At 43.3% G+C, this 18,509-nt stretch overlaps 1 protein-coding gene across 7 annotated transcripts in view; it reads right to left on the bottom strand.

Moving 5' to 3' along the window:
• efl1 (elongation factor like GTPase 1) overlaps positions 1-18,509 on the bottom strand; it is a 116,510-nt gene that overhangs the window by 46,983 nt on the left and 51,018 nt on the right. For all 7 annotated transcript variants that reach the window (XR_015857587.1, XM_088371483.1, XM_088371480.1 and 4 more), the window contains 6 exons: positions 12,301-12,434; positions 10,236-10,393; positions 4,480-4,615; positions 3,365-3,496; positions 3,151-3,298; positions 2,129-2,258 (listed from right to left, as the gene is read on the bottom strand). Coding sequence is in view for 6 of the 7 variants with exons in the window: in XM_088371483.1 (XP_088227609.1) it covers positions 2,129-2,258; positions 3,151-3,298; positions 3,365-3,496; positions 4,480-4,615; positions 10,236-10,393; positions 12,301-12,434 (838 nt within the window). In the remaining variant the exon portion in view is untranslated. The remainder of the gene's footprint in view (positions 1-2,128; positions 2,259-3,150; positions 3,299-3,364; positions 3,497-4,479; positions 4,616-10,235; positions 10,394-12,300; positions 12,435-18,509) is intronic.

Raw genomic sequence — 18,509 nt, 5'->3', positions numbered from 1 at the left:
AATACATTTTGTGTAGAGGTTTTCAACAACTAAAAATGTAAGTGTTTATTTTGTTTTTCATGTTTAAACCAAATCATAGTTTGAACCAAAACGTCACGAAACTTGAACCGAACCGTGGGTATGAGAACCGTTACACCTCTACCATGGTGTAAATAAAAGCATATAAACTATATACCGTCGCTCGGAGTATGAGTCGCACCAGCCATAAAATGCCCCAAAAAGTGAAAAAAACCATATATAAGTCGCTCCGGAGTATAAGTCGCATTTTGGCTGGCAATTTATTCGTCAAAATCCCACACCAAAAACAGTCATGAACGAGCAACAACAGGCTAAACGATAGCAACAACAGGCTAAACGATAGGTATGCTAACATGACAAACACAAAGAGCTGAGAACGGGCCTGATGTAACATATAGAGTGATTAAGGACAACTATTACACGAATAACATGTTTATAAAACCATCTGTGTCACTCCAATTCATTAAATCCATCGATCGTTCTTTGTCAACAATGGCTGTGCGCGGCTGAGGCCGCTTGCACTTCAAAATATTCCGCAGGCTCATATAACGATAGATAAACTATATTTCAAATAACTATAATATGAGCAATAATATTATCAACCCATCCGTGCACTTTAAATCCATTAAATCCATCGATCAAATTCCTCGTCCTTTGTCAACATCGCCGCGCGTGCGCCCTGACGTCAGCCTCGTCTTTATTCCACAGATCTACTATATAACTATATTGTAGCGTTAACAAAGTACAAGGATAGACGTGGGTTTGGTAAACGGCTCTTTATTCCACAAAACAAACTTCCAAGCGTGTGGCGGCGTGGACTTCCAGACACGAGAGCTCCATGGCAGAGGACCGGGCGTGCGTAATGGCCATGTCCGAGCCCCATGCACCGTTCACGGACAGCCACTCGGCCGAGCGCCGGCCCCCGACTCAGTAGAGTAGGTCCGGGCGTGCGTAAAAGCCATAATAGTTTTTCAAACCTTCTATGTCACTCCAAAACCTTAATTCCTTTAAACTCTTTGTCGTCCGTGTCACTTAGAAATGATCACCGCTAATGATGCCGGTAGACCTTACGTGGGTCGCGCCGCGCGGTGCCACTGACGTCACTTGAAATAGTAATCCATTGGTACATCACGGTTCTCCAAACTTTCTTTCTGCTGCTCGATTACTGTTTTCAGCTGCATATTTTACAACTTGAAGTTTGTAACTTGCAAAATATGACTTTCTTTTTGGTGCCATTTTTCTTAAGCCCACCCAGTTGATGAGTCACGGCCAACGTTGAAATTTAAAGCGCCCTCATCCAGTTTCGTCTGAAAATATATATTTTTTCAGATGTAGTTTTTTGTTTTGTTTATTTGGTTGTTTTATCAAAGACAAAGTCTGTTTTATTGTCAATTTTTTTTTCATATACCAAGACACACAAAGAGATTGAAATTACGTTCCCACTATCCCTCGGTGAGATAGTACACATATGCATACAAGCAACACAAAAAAACCCAAGAAGGCATAAACAATGAATAAATAAGAGTGTTGAATAAATGATAAATAAACAAATAATAATAAATAATAATGATAAATATAAGAGGAGCAAACAGACAGTGGACTTGGATATGGTGCTTTGAAGTGTTAATTGCTTTATTTGACGTTTTCTCTATTTTTTATGTTTTGAATATGTTCAAGATAAAGATATAAAAGCATGTTAAGTGATCAACTATACCAAAAATAACATGGGAAGTGGTCAACTATACTTTTAAGTGATGTCTTAATGATCAAGTAAAAATTTGTGAAAAAAAAACATATATAAGTCGCTCCTGAGTATAAGTCGCCCCCCCACCCAAACTATGAAAAAAACCGTGACTTATAGTCCGGAAATTACGGTAGTAAGAGCACTCGATTAGCTTTAGCGATTTTTGAGCGGTAAAATAAATAAATAGAGAAAAAGCATGATATGGTGACAAAAAAATCTGTAAAACAGTGACGCTGTGAAAGGTGAACTGTGATACAGCAAGGAACACTGAAGTTTAAAAAAACAAAACAAAAAAACGTGTTTTCTAATGGCCAGGTACCAAATTCGCCATGGCTCAGATGGTGTAGAATACCAGAGTTCACCCACCTGGTGAATGACAGCCACTTTTTGCTGCTTGCCAAGATCTTCATTCACCATGTCTACTTTGGGAGGGCGCACCACGGTCTCTCGGAATGGGATGATAGGCTTGGATGCGCTGATCTCAATTTTAGCGAACCTTTGAAAAATAAGTTAAAATCGTTTTTATATACAGTATGCACTCATTAATTTTTTAATTTTCTTTTGTTCGATTGGATTTAATTTTCTCCCCTGTTAATATCAATTTTTTCTTATTTTGTCTTTCTCCAGTGTCACCTCATGGGAGAGGTATGCTTGGTCTGACCGTGGGAATGATAACCTGCGGAACAACTGAGGGCGGGGCACTCTTCTTGATGTACTTGTAAATGTGCTTAAAAATGCACCCGTGTGGGTTCATGTGGATGTTTTTTAAACGCCTTTGTAAAGCACTTTGAGCACCATATGATGGGTCATGTGGTTCGAACAACCCGGACATTGACATGAAATTCCTGACGGTCACAGCATCTTCTGATCGAAATATAACCAGGAAAAGACACTGAGGAAAAGGCACTGAGACCCAAATGGAAATGAAACAACATTTCATGAGATATGCAGCATTTTTTATGTTGGTATTTTCATCCCTCACAGCTGACATGAAGAGCCAAGATACACTGCCTAATATTTATCTTCTATACAAAAGCTGCCCTGACCTCAAAATAATGCAATGCCACCATCTACCATGATCTGTTAGTCATGGGAGTGGTTTACAAACCTCAATTTCGCAGACAAACTGGGCAAGACTTTTTTATACGTGTCTTGCTCAAGGACACCTCAACAGGAAAAGTTAGAAATCAGACTAGCACTCCCAAGCAACCTGGTTGCCATTTTCATGTTTTTTGTCAGCCGTGACCCTTTGGCCCACCAGGACCTACTTGAAAAATAATTTTCAGAAACAGATTCATGGAAAGACCACAGCTATGTCAATTATTATCAATTTCATCCATGCCAGAAAACAGTACTTTCTGATGACACTGACAGAGTCCCTTACTGACCGGTCTTTGAGGTCATCCAGGCAGCGTTGGAGATGAACCTCTCCAACAGTGATCAAAACATGTTCTCCTGTCTCCTGGATTAGCACTTCAGCACAAGGGTCTGCTTGGTTCAACAGACGCATCCCATGCACCAGTTTTGACATCTCACCTGATGCATAACTGGAAATTAATAATTATTTACATATTTCTTAATGCATAAAAAAATACTACATACCTGGGTGTTTTGGTTCTATGGCAACTCGTACAATGGGTGACGCCTCAATGTTGAGTGGAGTGAAGGGTGGGCAAGCAGGAGTGGTGGAAATCGTAGCTGACTTCAAAATGAAGTCTTCTAGACCTCTGATGCCTATAAAAGAATAGTACTTGCAATAATAAACAGAAATATTGTGAAATGAACACACAGAGAAAAATAAATAATCAGTGATCAATCTGCCATCATATTTTCCCTTAAGGGATTAAAAAGACTTTCTTTGTACATTTTTGTACATTTTTTGTAGACTGATGCAAGACCACCAATGCAAAGCTTAAATGAGCCATATGATGCTAAATCAACTTTTAGCCATGTTAAAATGTCCTTGATGATCACGGGATGTTTTAGAGGCGGGTCAACCAGGAGAGCTCCACAACATCCAGAGCCTTAAGGAACTCTGGGCGGATATCATCAAACTGACTTCAACCCCAAAGATAGGAAAGGCTCTGTTTCCTCAAGGGAACGCGTGTCGGTGGAATTGAAGAGATCTTTGAAGTATTCTCCCCACTGATTCACCATGTCCTGAGTTGAGGTCAGCAGCACCCTGTCTCCACTATGCACAATGTTAACAGTGCACCGCTTCCCCCTTCTCAGGCATCAGATGGTGGACCATAATTTCCTTGAAGCAGTCCATGGCTTCTACGAACTCCTCCCACAGGTTTTTGCTTCAGCAACCGCCAAATCTGCATTCCGCTTGCCCAGCTGGTACTCGTCAATTGCCTTCAGAGTCCCAGAGGCCAAAAATGGCCGATAGGATTCTTTTTGTTTTTAGTTTGACTGCATCAGGACACCGGTGGGTTTGGGGATGGCTGCCACAACGGGCACATTTATTATACATCATCCATCCGTCCGTCCATCCATCAATCCATACATCCATCTGTTTTGTTAGAGCAATTATCAATTATGACTATAACAGAGGCACGCTCTGCGCTATCAGCATGTATTTAAACGCCGTTCTCCCGTCACTTATAAACCCGCAAAGTAGCGCATTCGCAAAAGGTGAAGCGCAAAATGGCGAAGGATCGCTGTACTTAATTATGCACACTCTGACATATTTGCAATATTTTGTACTACTGTACCAAGCACATTGCCGGAGGGCACCTCTTCTAGCTCTTCCAGTTCTCTGCCCATGAGCAGGTAGATGTTTTCAATGGAACAACAGGACAGATGAGGCACCTCAGGTAAACTGTCAGAAGGACTGCAATGCTCAGGCAGCTGGCAGGCACAAAAGAAGGAACAAGTTAACAAATGAGTTGTCAAGCTAATAATAATAATAATAATAAACTATATTCATAATGCACATTACATTTTAAAAGAAAATCTCAACGTGCTACAGAAAATGCCTTTTTAAATAGAAACATCTTGAGACCGTTTTTAAAAGTGTCAACCGACTGCGGTGCTTTCAAGTGGACTGGTAGGGCATTCAACAATGTGGGTGAGACAGAGCAGAAAGCCCGGTCTCCCATGGAACGGAGGTTAGTTTTGGGGGTTTTGAGGAGGTAGGTGTTAGATGTGCGGAGATTCCGTGTGGAAGACTGGAGAGTGATTAGTTCCTTAAGGCAGTGTTTCCCAACCTTTTTTCATTCACGGCACACCTTTTCATTGGAAAAAATCTCGAGGCACACCACCAACAAAAATCTGTTAAGTGTTACACCAGCTTCTATATTAAAATCAGTTATATTACAACAAAAGACGTAAAGTTCTATTCCTATATATGTATGGAGAGTCGAATAATTGAATAAAAATAAACACTAAATATTCTTTAAATTGTATTTCTTTTGTAAATGAAAGTGACAGTTTTTGAAAAAAGGTTTTAGACAGTGTAAGAAATAAACTATTGAAAGTGATTGTGATCAGAATCCAAAAGAATCAATATGGCTTTGTTTACTGTTTTAGGAACAATCCAGGTTCTCCCGTTGAACTACATGCTCTGATTTCCATCGGAACGAAAACGTCATTTTCTTCTTCGTTTCACTTCAGGAAGTGATTCCTTCACTCTTGTTCACTGAAATAAAAATTGTTCTTTTGAACAAATTGTTCACTCACGAGCCAACACTAACAGCAACACACACATAAATTGAGTATGTGCCGATGCCACAACATGAAATCTCAAGATTCTCCGATTTGCCACGCATGCACGATTAGCCTTGCGCTAACTGACCTGTGGTTTGGTAATCCTGTTTACAATTCGCTCGGTATTTAATGTTGGACAATTTCCCACGGCACAGCTGAACATCTCTCACGGTTGGGAAACACTGCCTTAAGGTAAGGGGGTGCATTGCTATGGATGCATTGATGGGCCAGTAGAGAGATTTTATATTCTGTCCGAGAGGAAATGGGAAGCCAGTGTAGTGATTAGGGGATAGGTGTGATGTGGTCGTGTTTGCACGCTCTCATCAGGATCCTGGTGGCGCTGTTTTGGATATATTGGAGCTTTTGAAGGCTCTTCCCAGGGATCCTGATGAGAAGTGCATTGCAGTAGTCAAGCCTGGAGGAGACAAAGGCGTGGACGAGTTTTTCCGCATCCTGCAGGGACAGGGTGGGGCGGAGTTTGGCTATATTTCTAAGGTGGAAGAATGAGGTTTTACAGATGTGTTTGATGTGGGCCTCGTAATTGAGCTGGGGATCCATTCGCACGGGAGGTTGGTGACGACGGATGACAGCATAATGTCCTGACCAGAAAAAGTGATGGTTGTTATTGGGGAGGATGTGACCTGGTGTGGAGTCCCGATGAGGATGGCTTCCGTTTTGCATCTGTTTAATTGCAGGAAGTTTTCTCTCATCCACGCCTCTATCTCCTCCAGGCAGATGGTGAGTGTAGTGGAGATTGAATTAGGTGTTTTGTCCAGTTTTATGTAAAGCTGTGTATCATCAGCATGGCAATGATAAGAAAAACCATGCTTGCTGATGACACAGCCGAGGGGTAACATGTACACAGTGAAGAGGATGGGGCCAAGTACAGATCCTTGGGGGACTCCACAGGTGACAGACTGGGTTCGGGACTTTACACCTCCCGAGGAAACACACTCGGTTCGTCCGGAGAGGTAAGAAATGAACCAGTCCAAAGTGATGTTGCGGAGACCAATGGTTGAATGAAGGCGGTTTATGAGGATGATGTGGTCAACGGTATCAAAAGCAGCTATGTGGTCCAGGAGGATGAGGAGGGAGGGAGAGCCGGCATCGGCTGCCATAAGAAGGTCGTTAGTGACCCTCACCAGGGCTGTTTCGGTGCTGCGTGCGGGGCGGAAACAAAGACTGAAAATTTTCAACAAGATTATTGCTCCTGAGGTGATGCTGAAGTTGGGTGGCAATGTTTTTGTCCAGGACCTTGGAGAGGAATGGGAGGTTGGAAATTGGTCTGTCGTTTGCGTGGGTGTTCGGGTCTAGAGTTGGTTTCTTGAGAAGAGGAGTAATGATGGCTGATTTCAGGTCTGATGAAACATGATCGGATAGTAGGGAGAGCTTAATAGTTTTGGTGATCAGGGGGCTTATGGCTTTAATGTTCATCTTAACAAAGATTGTGGGAAAAGGGTCCAGAGCATAGGTGGAAGGTTTCATGTGACTGACAATTTTCTCAACTTCATGCTGTGTAGTTGGTGAGAAGCAATACAGAGGCTAGGGCAGCCCAGACTGTAGGTTGACGGTCAGAACGGATGGAGTGTTGGTGGCAGAGAGGGAGGAGCAAATATTATCCACTTTCGTTCTGAAAAACGAAAGGAAGTTGTTGCATTGTTCAGCTGTTGTGGGAGTTTGTGGCTTCAGGAAGTGGTTTATTGTTGAAAAAAGCTGCTTTGAGTTGCCGGGACTGTTTTTGATTATGTTTGAATAAAATCTTGCTTGTGTCTCCCTGAGGGACTCGGAGTAGGCCTTTTGGTTGTATCTATAGGCCATCTTGTGAACTGTAAGTCCCGAGGCAATGAACCGCCGCTCCAGACTCGCCCAGCTGCCTTCATTTTTCGAAGCTCGCTGGTGAACCAGCTGTTTGAGATAAGGAGACAGTTCTAGATTGTAATGGGGTATGGGTGTTCAGAACAATGCTTAGGGATGTATTGTAGAATGCTACTGATTCAGTCTCAGATGAATGGGTGGCAGAGGAGAGATGATTGAGGTCTGTCGTAAGCTGTGCCAAGAAGTGCTGCGCTATAATTGCGCTCTCTCGCTCGCACTCCCTCCTCACTCGCTCTCCCACACTCGCTCTCCCACACTTTCTCTCCCGCGCTCTCCCTCACTCTCTCTCTCTTACTCTCTCTCTCTCCCTCGCTCTTTTTGTCACTTGCTCTTTCTGTCACTCGCTCTCTCTCCCTTGATCTCTCGCTCTCTCTCACTTGCTCTCGAGCTCGTAATCTCGGGTTTCGCTCTCACTCGCGCTCTCTATTTCACACTCGCTCTCTAATGCTGTCTGTCTCTCTCCCGCTCTCTCACTCTCTCATATGCTCACTTTCTTACTTTATCTCTGGAATGGATGGAGGGATGGAGGGATTTATGGATGGATGGATGGATGGATGGATGGATGGATGGATGGATGGATGGATGGATGGATGGATGGATGGATGGATGGATGGATGGATGGATGGATGGATGGATGGATGGATGGATGGATGGATGGATGGATGGATGGAGGAATGGCTGAACGGAGGGATGGAGGGAGGAAAGAGGGATGGAGCAACGGAGAGATAGATGAAGCGAGGGATGATAGAAGGATGAAGGAGGGATAGATGAAGGGATAGAGGGATGAAGCGAGGGATAGCTAGATGAAGGGATAGAGGGATGAAGCGGGGGATAGCTAGATGAAGGGATATAGGGATGAAGGGAGGGATAGATGAAGGGATAAAGCGAGTGGTAAATGAAAGGAAAGCGGGATAGAAGGATAGATGGAGACGAAGAGAAAGAGGAACGGACAGAGACAGAGAGACAGAAAGACAGAGAGAGGGAAATAAATAAAGAGAATACCGTAATTTCCGGACTATTAACCGCAACTTTTTTCCAAAATTTTGGACCCTGCGGCTTATAGTCAGGTGCGGCTTATATAAGATTTTTTTCGTGATTTTTGTGATGACTAGGATCACTTTTACTCTTAACACTATTATATACCGTAAAAGCTACAAAACAAACTGACAAATAACTCGTATTCAAATCAGACGAGTAAAAACTGGTCAAATATTTTAAAAAAAAGATATTAAATATGAAGACAATTTGCAATTCTAGTAATGACACGAATTTGATGCACAATTTGTCTTCGCGGGCCACATAGAATGATGTGGCGGGCCGTATCTGGCCCCCGGGCCTTGAGTTTGACACCTGTGCTCTCAACCCTTTCTCTTACTCTGCCATGTCACTCAGAGATTACACAAAGCAGTGGCGCTATTTGGACCATCTGCATTGTATTAAAACCCAATCAATCAGCATTTAAATTCAATTCTTCTGACATTTTGCTCACCAAAAACAAGTTGTAATGAATGTGAACGTTTAATGCATTTTATTCAGAAGGTTACTCTGAACCTTAAACGGCGGCGCACTTGTGGATTTTTACGGCCTCCGGCCTCCAGGGGGCGCTCTAGCAGGAAGCAAAAGCGAGACAGGCGAAGAAGAGATAACGCGCCGAAGAAGACGTGCTAGTTTGTGTTTACATTTCGCGCATCACGCAGAACGCGATCAAGACGGACATTACTGAAAGGAAGCCTTTATACACAAACCGTCATCATAGGGGACAAAAGAAATGCATATGACGCCGCTTTTAAGCCAAAGGCAGTCGATGTTGCTGACATTATCTTGTGTCTACTCTGGAGCATACTTATGGATTTTTACGGCCTCCGGTCTCCAGGGGGTGCTCTAGCAGGAAGCAAGAGCGAGACAGACGAAGAAGAGATAATGCGCCGAAAAAGACATGCTAGTTTGTGTTTTGATCGTGTCGCGCATCACGCACACACCCGCATTCACACAAAGACAGGAAGCTTTTATACACAAACCGTCATTATGGGGGACAAAAGAAATGCATAAGATGCCGCTTTTAAGCTATACGTGTCGCTCGCTAGTTTAATGTAATTTAGCGCTTCGTGCATAAATAAGATTAGCATGAACAGATCTTCTTCACACTCGAAGAAATGCATAAAACCGACGACGAAAGAGAGACTGAGAAAGTGTGAGGCGAAGGATATCTAACGCTATTCCAATCGGACACTAAGGAGGAAGACTTCAATGGTTTCAGTGCACAGGAGGAAGATGAAGACGGCTCTTTTTTTACTTTTACTGGTATGTTTTTTTTTAATCAGCCCTGTTAGTGCTGTGCTACCGTGTTGCTGCTGTGTTGCTGCTGTGTTACCGCCGCGTCTCAGTGACTTTGCTGTGTTACTTCCGTGTTGCTGCGGTATTACTACCGCGTCACAGGCAGTGTTTGGAAAGAAATGTTAAGGTATGTTATTAAAGCTTTAAAAAAACTTTCTGTGTCCAGTCTTTCTTTGCTAATAACTCGCGTGCACACTTCCGCGTTGTTGCGGTACTACTGCTGCGTCACAGGCAATGTTTAGAAAGACATGTTCAAGTATGTTATTAAAATGTTAAAAAGGCTTTCTATGTACTGTCTTTCTTTGTAAAAAACTCGTGTGCACGTGGGTCTTATAGTCCGGTGCGGCTTATGTAAGAAAAAAACTGAAATATCCCTGAATTTTAGCTGGTGCGGTTTATAATCCGGTGCGGCTTATAGTCCGGCAATTACGGTAATAGAGAGAAAGACACAGAGAGGAACAGACTTTCTGAGACAGAGATAAAGTGATGAGAGCAAGCCAGAGAGAGAGAGACAGACAGGGAGACAGACAGCGAGACAAACAGCAGAATTTACCATGCTAAGGCCCTGGGCAGGATCATACTTTGGTCCGAGTATGAATATTCTTTGTCCTTTTTTCACCACCCCGCTGTATACCCTGGCAAATGCTATGAAGGTCTCTCTTTGCTCCTCTGCCTTGGACTCTTTTAGCCCTTCAGTTGCGATCTCATCACCTAAAATTAGAAAACACATACTCAAGTCTTTCCTCTGAGAGGAAAAATAACATTAGCATTTGTAATACAAATCTACAGTAAAAGTCTATATTTTGGATTTTTGCAAGTAAACGATGGTTTGTTTCAATAAATAAAGTTCTAAATTACAAATCTTGATGATGCAGATCTATTGCCGACATCTGCTGTTAGAGCTCTTCAGTACAAAATTTGATGTCCCTGTCTGCAGGTTATCGCAGACTTTTGGTCTGGTTGCTTTCACGCCATACATGGACCATATAAAGTTCAATACAAAACTAGCCACTGTGGCGACCGTGGCTCAGGCAGTAGAGCGGGTTGATTAGTAACCAGATGGTTGGCGGTTCGACCCTAACTCTGTCACAGTTACTTTGTCACAGTTACTTGTCGTTGTGTCCTTGGGCACTTCACACACATTGCCTCCAGATCGTCATTGTAAATGAGAAAATGTTCTCAATTGACTTACCTGGTAAAACATTGAATAAAAAAAAAAAAGAAAAATTAAAGCCACATTGTCTCAGGCCGGTTGATTTTGTTCAGAGCAGATTGTTTTCCCAATGAACTGTGCCATGGTTCGAAACTGACTTGATGAAATTTCTATGGGATTTGAAGTTATGAGCATGCGATGGAGTGTATTAAACTCATAAATCAATGTACTACTGTACACCATCTAAACAAGCCACTTAGGTTTTCAGAGAGAAATGCATGTACAGCATGTTCTGACTTGTAGACTGTGGGTGGTGCCTTATGATTTTGTCCAGTGTTAGGGCAATCATGTGGATGTTTCTCCTAGAGCAGTGGTTCTTAATCAGGGTTTGATCGGACCCCAAGGGTTCGGTGTGTCAGTCTCAGGGGGTCAACAGAGGGCAAGACACACGCACGCACACAGACAGACAGACACACAGACACACACACAGACACACACCAACACGCACACGCACGCACGCACGCACACACACACGCATGCACGCACACACACGCACACAAACACACATAAACACACATGCACACACATGCACACACACACACACGCACACACGCACACACGCACACACGCACACACAGTGTCTTTGTGTGTGTCCATTCCGTTCACCCCCCTCGTGTGATTTGTGACAACTATTCAGAACAATAATGCTCTCGGCTTTTTTTGGCATCACTAAATCTTAATATGCCTTTGTAATATTTGTACTATTAGTTACATTGCATCTTGGATGGAGGACAGAAAAAAAAAAATCTTGGTCACAGTATGTCCATTCATTGCTTTACAGGGGCCACGTTTTCACTGAATTGTCCTGACCGCTCAGTGCATTAAAACCTCTCCAGCTAACTTTGCTTGGCATAGCTTCCTGTCTGTGTTTCATCGCTAACTCTGAGCAGTGTTGTGCAAGTGTAAAGTGACGTAAATTATTGTGGGAAGTATGAACCAAAAATAAAAAAAGGGCAGGGCATGCAAGCGTGAAAGGATCTTATACTGTTTTTTTTCAAAAAGTCCTTGCATCCACTGTCGGCCATTGAAGCTTCCTCAACAGCAGTGAATCATTTGATTTAGAGAAAGAGCGAGCACAGCATGAGAAAATGGCTGATTAATTAATCTGACAAAAAACTTAAAATTAATCTGACATAAAAGTGTTATTTATAGATGCTGTGTTTATCTGTCTATATCTGTGTGGGTGCGTGTGCGTGTGTGTGTTTGATAACTCGAGTAATCAACAGGATAATTGATTCGCACTATTTTCCACATGGCATATTAAAAACATGTCCATACTGTAATGTGTTCAGCATGATAAATAAAACACCATTTAAATTATGCCAAAAATACATCATGGAAATTTGATGAAATGGATTAAAAAAAAGAGAAAAAAGTAAAAGGGTAGATGAGGCATTCAACTAACCTTTGCAGAGTCCTCCTGACTGAATATCCACAAGTGCATTCACTGACTTGTTCTGCTGTTCTGCTGCCATCCTTTCAGCATGTCTTTGTGTCGCTAGTTCCCTGCACTGGGAAATCTTTGCCTGAGTCAAAGGTCTACATTTAAACACAAACACATTGTCCTAAGTCAGGTAAATCAGTTAAATAATTGTAATGTTTATTGCCCCCACATTATTATTTTTCAATACACTGGAACATCAGTTTAGCACACTCTTCTACATAAATTAGACAAGATTTTGAATGTGTGAACCACTTTTTACAGAATTTAGAGAAAATGAACCCTGTAAATGGGTCTTAGAAACAACACTTTGTGCTGTCTAATTAAGACCCATTTACAGGGTTCCTTTTCTATAAATTCTGTAAAAAGTGGTTCACACATTTAAAGCAGGTTTAAAATGTTGGGGGACTACACCAGACAAAAGACTGTGAGTTATATTGACTAAAAACGGATTCACTAATACTTGTGAGAACCTCCTTAAATAAATGAGCAGCAATAGAGTCATAAGGAGAGCTGAATGACAATCTGGCGAACTACATCCTCTAAAAACATCAAAGAAATCGTGGACCAAGTAACATGAACAGAGGGTTCAAGTGAGGCATTTGAAACGAGAGCAGTAGCTATCGCAACATTGTTAATGAAAAACTGCAGAAATGTATTCCACATATTAAGGGAAGAGTCAGTAAAAATGGGCTGATGAGGTTTAAGTGCAGAATCAACAATTTTAAATAGAACACATGGATTTTGCCGATTTGTCCAAGGTTTGACAAGTTTTCCAAATCATGTACAAAAAGCTGACGCCAGCAAACACTGACTCTCTCCACACTAGGAGTGCAATGGTACAGATAACCCATGGTACAAGCTGAAGGAGCAAATGAAAAAGATAAAACGATTACAATGGACTCTTACTGAATAGATTGGACTGCTGTAGCGTGTCCAATTGGTGTGCTTCCACTCTGCTTAGATTTTGAATATGTTTTGCGTTTTTATTTCATGAAACCATGGTTTGGTCTCAGAAAAAATTACTTCTCTGTGTTGTTGTAACTTGGTTAATATATATATATAAAACTCCTCACCCCCCGTGGGTGGTCTCTTTTTCCCTTCAAGCTCGGGTCCTCTACCAGAGGCCTGGGAGCTTGAGGGTTCTACGCAGTATCTTTGCTGTTCCCAGTACTGCACTTTTCTGGACTGAGATGTCAGATGTTTTTCCTGGGATCTGTTTCAGCCACTCCTCCAGTTTGGGGGTTACTGCCCCTAGTGCTCCAATGACCACAGGTACCACTGAAGTCTTCACTCTCCAGGCCTTCTCCAGCTCTTCTCTGAGCCCTTGATATTTCTCAAGTTTCACATGTTCCTTTTTCCTAATGTTACCATCATTTGGGATGGCTATGTCAACCACAACGGCTTTCCTCTTCTCTTTGTCCACCACCACAATGTCCGGTTGGTTCGCCATTACCATTCTGTCTGTCTGGATCTGGAAGTCCCAGAGGATCTTGGCTTGGTCATTCTCTACCACCTTTGGAGGTGTTTCCCACTTGGATCTTGGGACTTCCAGTCCATACTCTGCACAGATGTTCCTGTATACTATTCCAGCTACTTGGTTATGGGGCTCCATGTATGCTTTACTTGCCAGCATCTTACACCCTGCAGTTATGTGCTGGATTGTCTCAGGACCTTCTTTGCACAATCGGCACCTGGGGTCTTGTCTGGTGTGGTAGATTTGGGCCTCTATTGCTCTGGTGCTCAAGACCTGTACTTGTGCAGCCAGGATCAGTGCCTCTGTGCTGTCCTTCAGACCAGCTCTTTCTAGCCATTGGTAGGATTTCTGGATATCAGCCACTTCAGCTATGTTTCTGTGGTACATCCCATGTAGGGGCTTGTCCTCCCATGATGGTCCCTCCAGCACCTCATCTTCCTTTGAAGCCCATTGTCTGAGACATTCACTGAGCACGTGATCCGTTGGGGCCTTATCCCTGATGTACTTATGGATCTTGGATGTTTCATCTTGGATAGTGGCTCTCACGCTCGCTAGTCCTCGGCCTCCTTCTTTACGGCTAGTGTACAGTCTCAGGGTGCTGGACTTGGGATGGAACCCTCCATGCATGGTTAGGAGCTTCCGTGTCTTGATATCTGTGGTCTGTATATCCTCCTTTGGCCACCGTATGATTCCTGCAGGGTATCTGATTACTGGTAGGGCGTAGCTGTTAATGGCTAGGGACTTGTTCTTGCCGTTGAGCTGACTTCTTAGGACTTGCCTTACTCGATGGAGGTATTTGGCTGTGGCTGCTTTCCTTGTTTCCTCGTCCAGGTTGCCATTTGCCTGTGGAATTCCAAGGTATTTGTAGCTGTCCTCAATGTCTGCTATTGTTCGTTCTGGGAGTGAGACCCCCTCTGTGTGGATTACCTTTCCTCTTTTAGTCACCATGCGGCCACATTTCTCAAGTCCGAATGACATTCCGATGTCAGAGCTGTAGATCCTGGTAGTGTGGATCAGGGAGTCAATGTCCCGCTCGTTCTTAGCGTACAGCTTTATGTCATCCATGTAGAGGAGGTGGCTGATGGTGGCCCCATTCCTGAGTTGGTATCCATAGCCCGTCTTGTTGATTATTTGGCTGAGGGGGTTCAGTCCTATACAGAACAGCATTGGGGACAGAGCGTCTCCTTGGTATATACCACATTTGATGGTCACGTGTGCAAGTGGCTTGCCATTGGCTTCAAGTGTGGTTTTCCACTGTTTCATCGAGTTGGCGATGAAGGTTCTCAGAGTCCCATTGATGTTGTACAGCCTCAAGCATTCAGTGATCCAAGTATGTGGCATTGAGTCATATGCTTTCTTGTAATCAATCCAGGCAGTGCTCAGGTTGGTACGTCTGGTTCTGCAGTCTTGGGTGACTGTTCTATCCACCAGGAGTTGATGTTTTGCTCCTCTGGTATTTTTACCAATCCCATTTTGAGCAGTGCTCATGTATTGATCCATGTGCCCGCTGATCTTATCTGATATTATGCCCGACATCAGCTTCCATGTTGTGGAGAGGCAGGTGATTGGCCGGTAGTTGGATGGGACTGTACCCGTTGAAGGATCCTTCTAGATCAGGATCGTACGCCCTTGGGTCAGCCATTAAGGGTGAGTCCCATCCCTTAGCAGCTGGTTCATTTGTGCTGCCAGGCGCTCATGGAGAGTTGTAAGTTTCTTGAGCCAGTAGCTGTGGATCATGCCTGACATGGGCCTGGTGCTGTCCAGTTTTTCATTCCTGAGACTCTTCTCTGGATGTCTGCCACTGTGATGGTTACTGGGTTCTGTTCAGGGAGCTTGCTGTGGTCCATTCTCAGAGCCACCAGCCACTGTGCATCCTTCTTATGTGATGCCTACCGCTCCCATATATCCTTCCAGTACTGTTCAGTTTCCAGCCTTCGTGGGTCTGCTCTGCTATTATTCCCCTGCCACTGAGCGTACATTTTCGCTGGTTGTGTTGTGAACAACCTGTTTATTCGTCTGGCTTCATTCTCTCTTGTGTACCTCTTTAGGCGGCTGACCAAGGCTTGGAGTCTTTGTTTGGCAGTTTCGAGTGCTTCAGGTATGGGCATCTGGCTGTATTTCTTGGGAACTAGCTTTTCCATTGCACCTTTCTGGGCCTCTGTCATTTGGCTCAATTCTCTCCGTGCTATCTTGATTTTGGCCTCCAGCCTTCTCTTCCATGGTGGGCACTGTTGTGGTCGCATATGGTCTTTCTTCTTGTAGCCAAGCATTTCTAGGATCACTGCTGCTGAGGTGTATATCAGCTCATTGGTTTCAGTGATGGTAGCCGTAGGAATTGTTGTCAGTGCTGCATTCACATCTTCTAGGAGACTTTCTGAGGGTACTTCACTTAGCCTCTGCAGTGTGTATCTAGGTTCGCGAGCATTCATTCTCACCATGATCTTGTTCTTCAGGTCAGTTGCTGCCTCGTTCAGCTTGATTGTGCTTATTGGGGTTTCGTACCCAACCTCTGTACTTGTACATGGATTTGACTCGTCTCTGACCTGGTGCTCTGGTTGACCTTCGCTATGGCATTTGTGTTGTATCTCATCAATCTCAAGCTGTGATAGCAGGTGCCGTTTATGGATATTGGAACATTGAGCTACTAGTTGCTTGGCCGATAGTGTTGACTGTGGGTATCGAAGTTGCCATTGTTCCCGCATTCTCCGCATGTAACCCCTCTCGCTCGGGTTGCTGGAGTAGTAGCATTCCAACAGATCCTTATTCTCGCATCTCGCCCATTTGTGTCTTGTTCCAGTAGCCCATTTTTCATCAGGGTGCTCTGGTTCCCCAGCACCTGACGCAGACCTTGTTTGTCCGGGCAACGTCTGAGCCGGCATGTCTTTCATTTCTTGTACTCTCATTATCTCTGAGGTAGGCGGTATCGTTAAGGGTCTTGCCTAAGGACCCACACTGACTGTTGGTAAGGTAATCGCTCATTGCTCATATTGTGCCCCTGCCGGGAATCGAACCCGGGTCTCCCGTTTGTAAGTCATGTGACTTACATATTGAGCTAGTCAGCCGTGCACATATATATATATATATATACACATATATATGTATATATACGTATATATACATATATATACATACATACATATACATACATACATATACATATATATATATACTTACATATACATATACACTACCGTTCAAAAGTTTGGGGTCACCCAAACAATTTTGTGTTTTCCATGAAAAGTCACACTTATTCACCACCAAACGTTGTAAAATGAATAGAAAATAGAGTCAAGACATTGACAAGGTTAGAAATAATGATTTGTATTTGAAATAAGATTTTTTTTACATCAAACTGCTTTCGTCAAAGAATCCTCCATTTGCAGCAATTACGGCATGGCAGACCTTTGGCTTTATAGCTGTTAATTTGTTGAGGTAATCTGGAGAAATTGCACCCCACGCTTCCAGAAGCAGCTCCCACAAGTTGGATAGGTTGGATGGGCACTTCTTGCGTACCATACGGTCAAGCTGCTCCCACAACAGCTCAATGGGGTTCAGATCTGGTGACTGTGCTGGCCACTCCATTGCCGATAGAATACCAGCTGCCTGCTTCTGCTCTAAATAGTTCTCGCACAATTTGGAGGTGTGTTTGGGCTCATTGTCCTGTTGTAGGATGAAATTGGCTCCAATCAAGCGCTGTCCACTGTGTATGGCATGGCGTTGCAAAATGGAGTGATAGCCTTCCTTATTCAGAATTCCTTTTACCCTGTACAAATCTCCCACCTTACCAGCACCAAAGCAACCCCAGACCATCACATTACCTCCTCCATGCTTAACAGATGGCGTCAGGCATTCTTCCAGCATCTTTTCATTTGTTCTGCGTCTCACAAACGTTCTTCTTTGTGATCCAAACACCTCAAACTTGGATTCATCCGTCCACAACACTTTTTTCCAGTCTTCCTCTGTCCAATGTCTGTGTTCTTTTGCCCATCTTAATCTTTTTCTTTTGTTGCCCAGTCTCAGATATGGCTTTTTCTTTGCCACTTTGCCCTGAAGCCCAGAATCCCGCAGCCGCCTCTTCACTGTAGATGTTGACACTGGTGTTTTGCGGGTACTATTTAATGAAGATGCCAGTTGGGGACCTGTGAGGCGTCTGTTTCTCAAACTAGAGACTCTAATGTACTTATCTTCTTGCTCAGTTGTGCAACGCGGCCTCCCACTTCTTTTTCGACTCTGCTTAGAGCCTGTTTGTGCTGTCCTCTGAAGGGAGTAGTACACACCGTTGTAGGAAATCTTCAATTTCTTAGCAATTTCTCGCATGGAATAGCCTTCATTTCTAAGAACAAGAATAGACTGTCCAGTTTCAGATAAAAGTTCTCTTTTTCTGGCCATTTTGAGCGTTTAATTGACCCCACAAATGTGATGCTCCAGAAACTCAATCTGCTCACAAGAAGGTCAGTTTTGTAGCTTCTGTACCGAGCTAAACTGTTTTCAGATGTGTGAACATGATTGCACAAGGGTTTTCTAATCATCAATTAGCCTTCTGAGCCAATGAGCAAACACATTGTACCATTAGAACACTGGAGTGATAGTTGCTGGAAATAGGCCTCTATACACCTATGTAGATATTGCACCAAAAACCAGACATTTGCAGCTAGAATAGTCATTTACCACATTATCAATGTATATAGAGTGTATT

This window comes from Syngnathus floridae, chromosome 3 (genome assembly GCF_059516105.1).
Source record: "Syngnathus floridae isolate MCC-2025c chromosome 3, RoL_Sflo_1.0, whole genome shotgun sequence".
In the NCBI taxonomy this organism is placed as follows: Eukaryota; Metazoa; Chordata; class Actinopteri; order Syngnathiformes; family Syngnathidae; genus Syngnathus; species Syngnathus floridae.
Note: the sequence above shows the minus strand (reverse complement) of the source record. Positions and strands in the feature narration are given on the sequence as shown.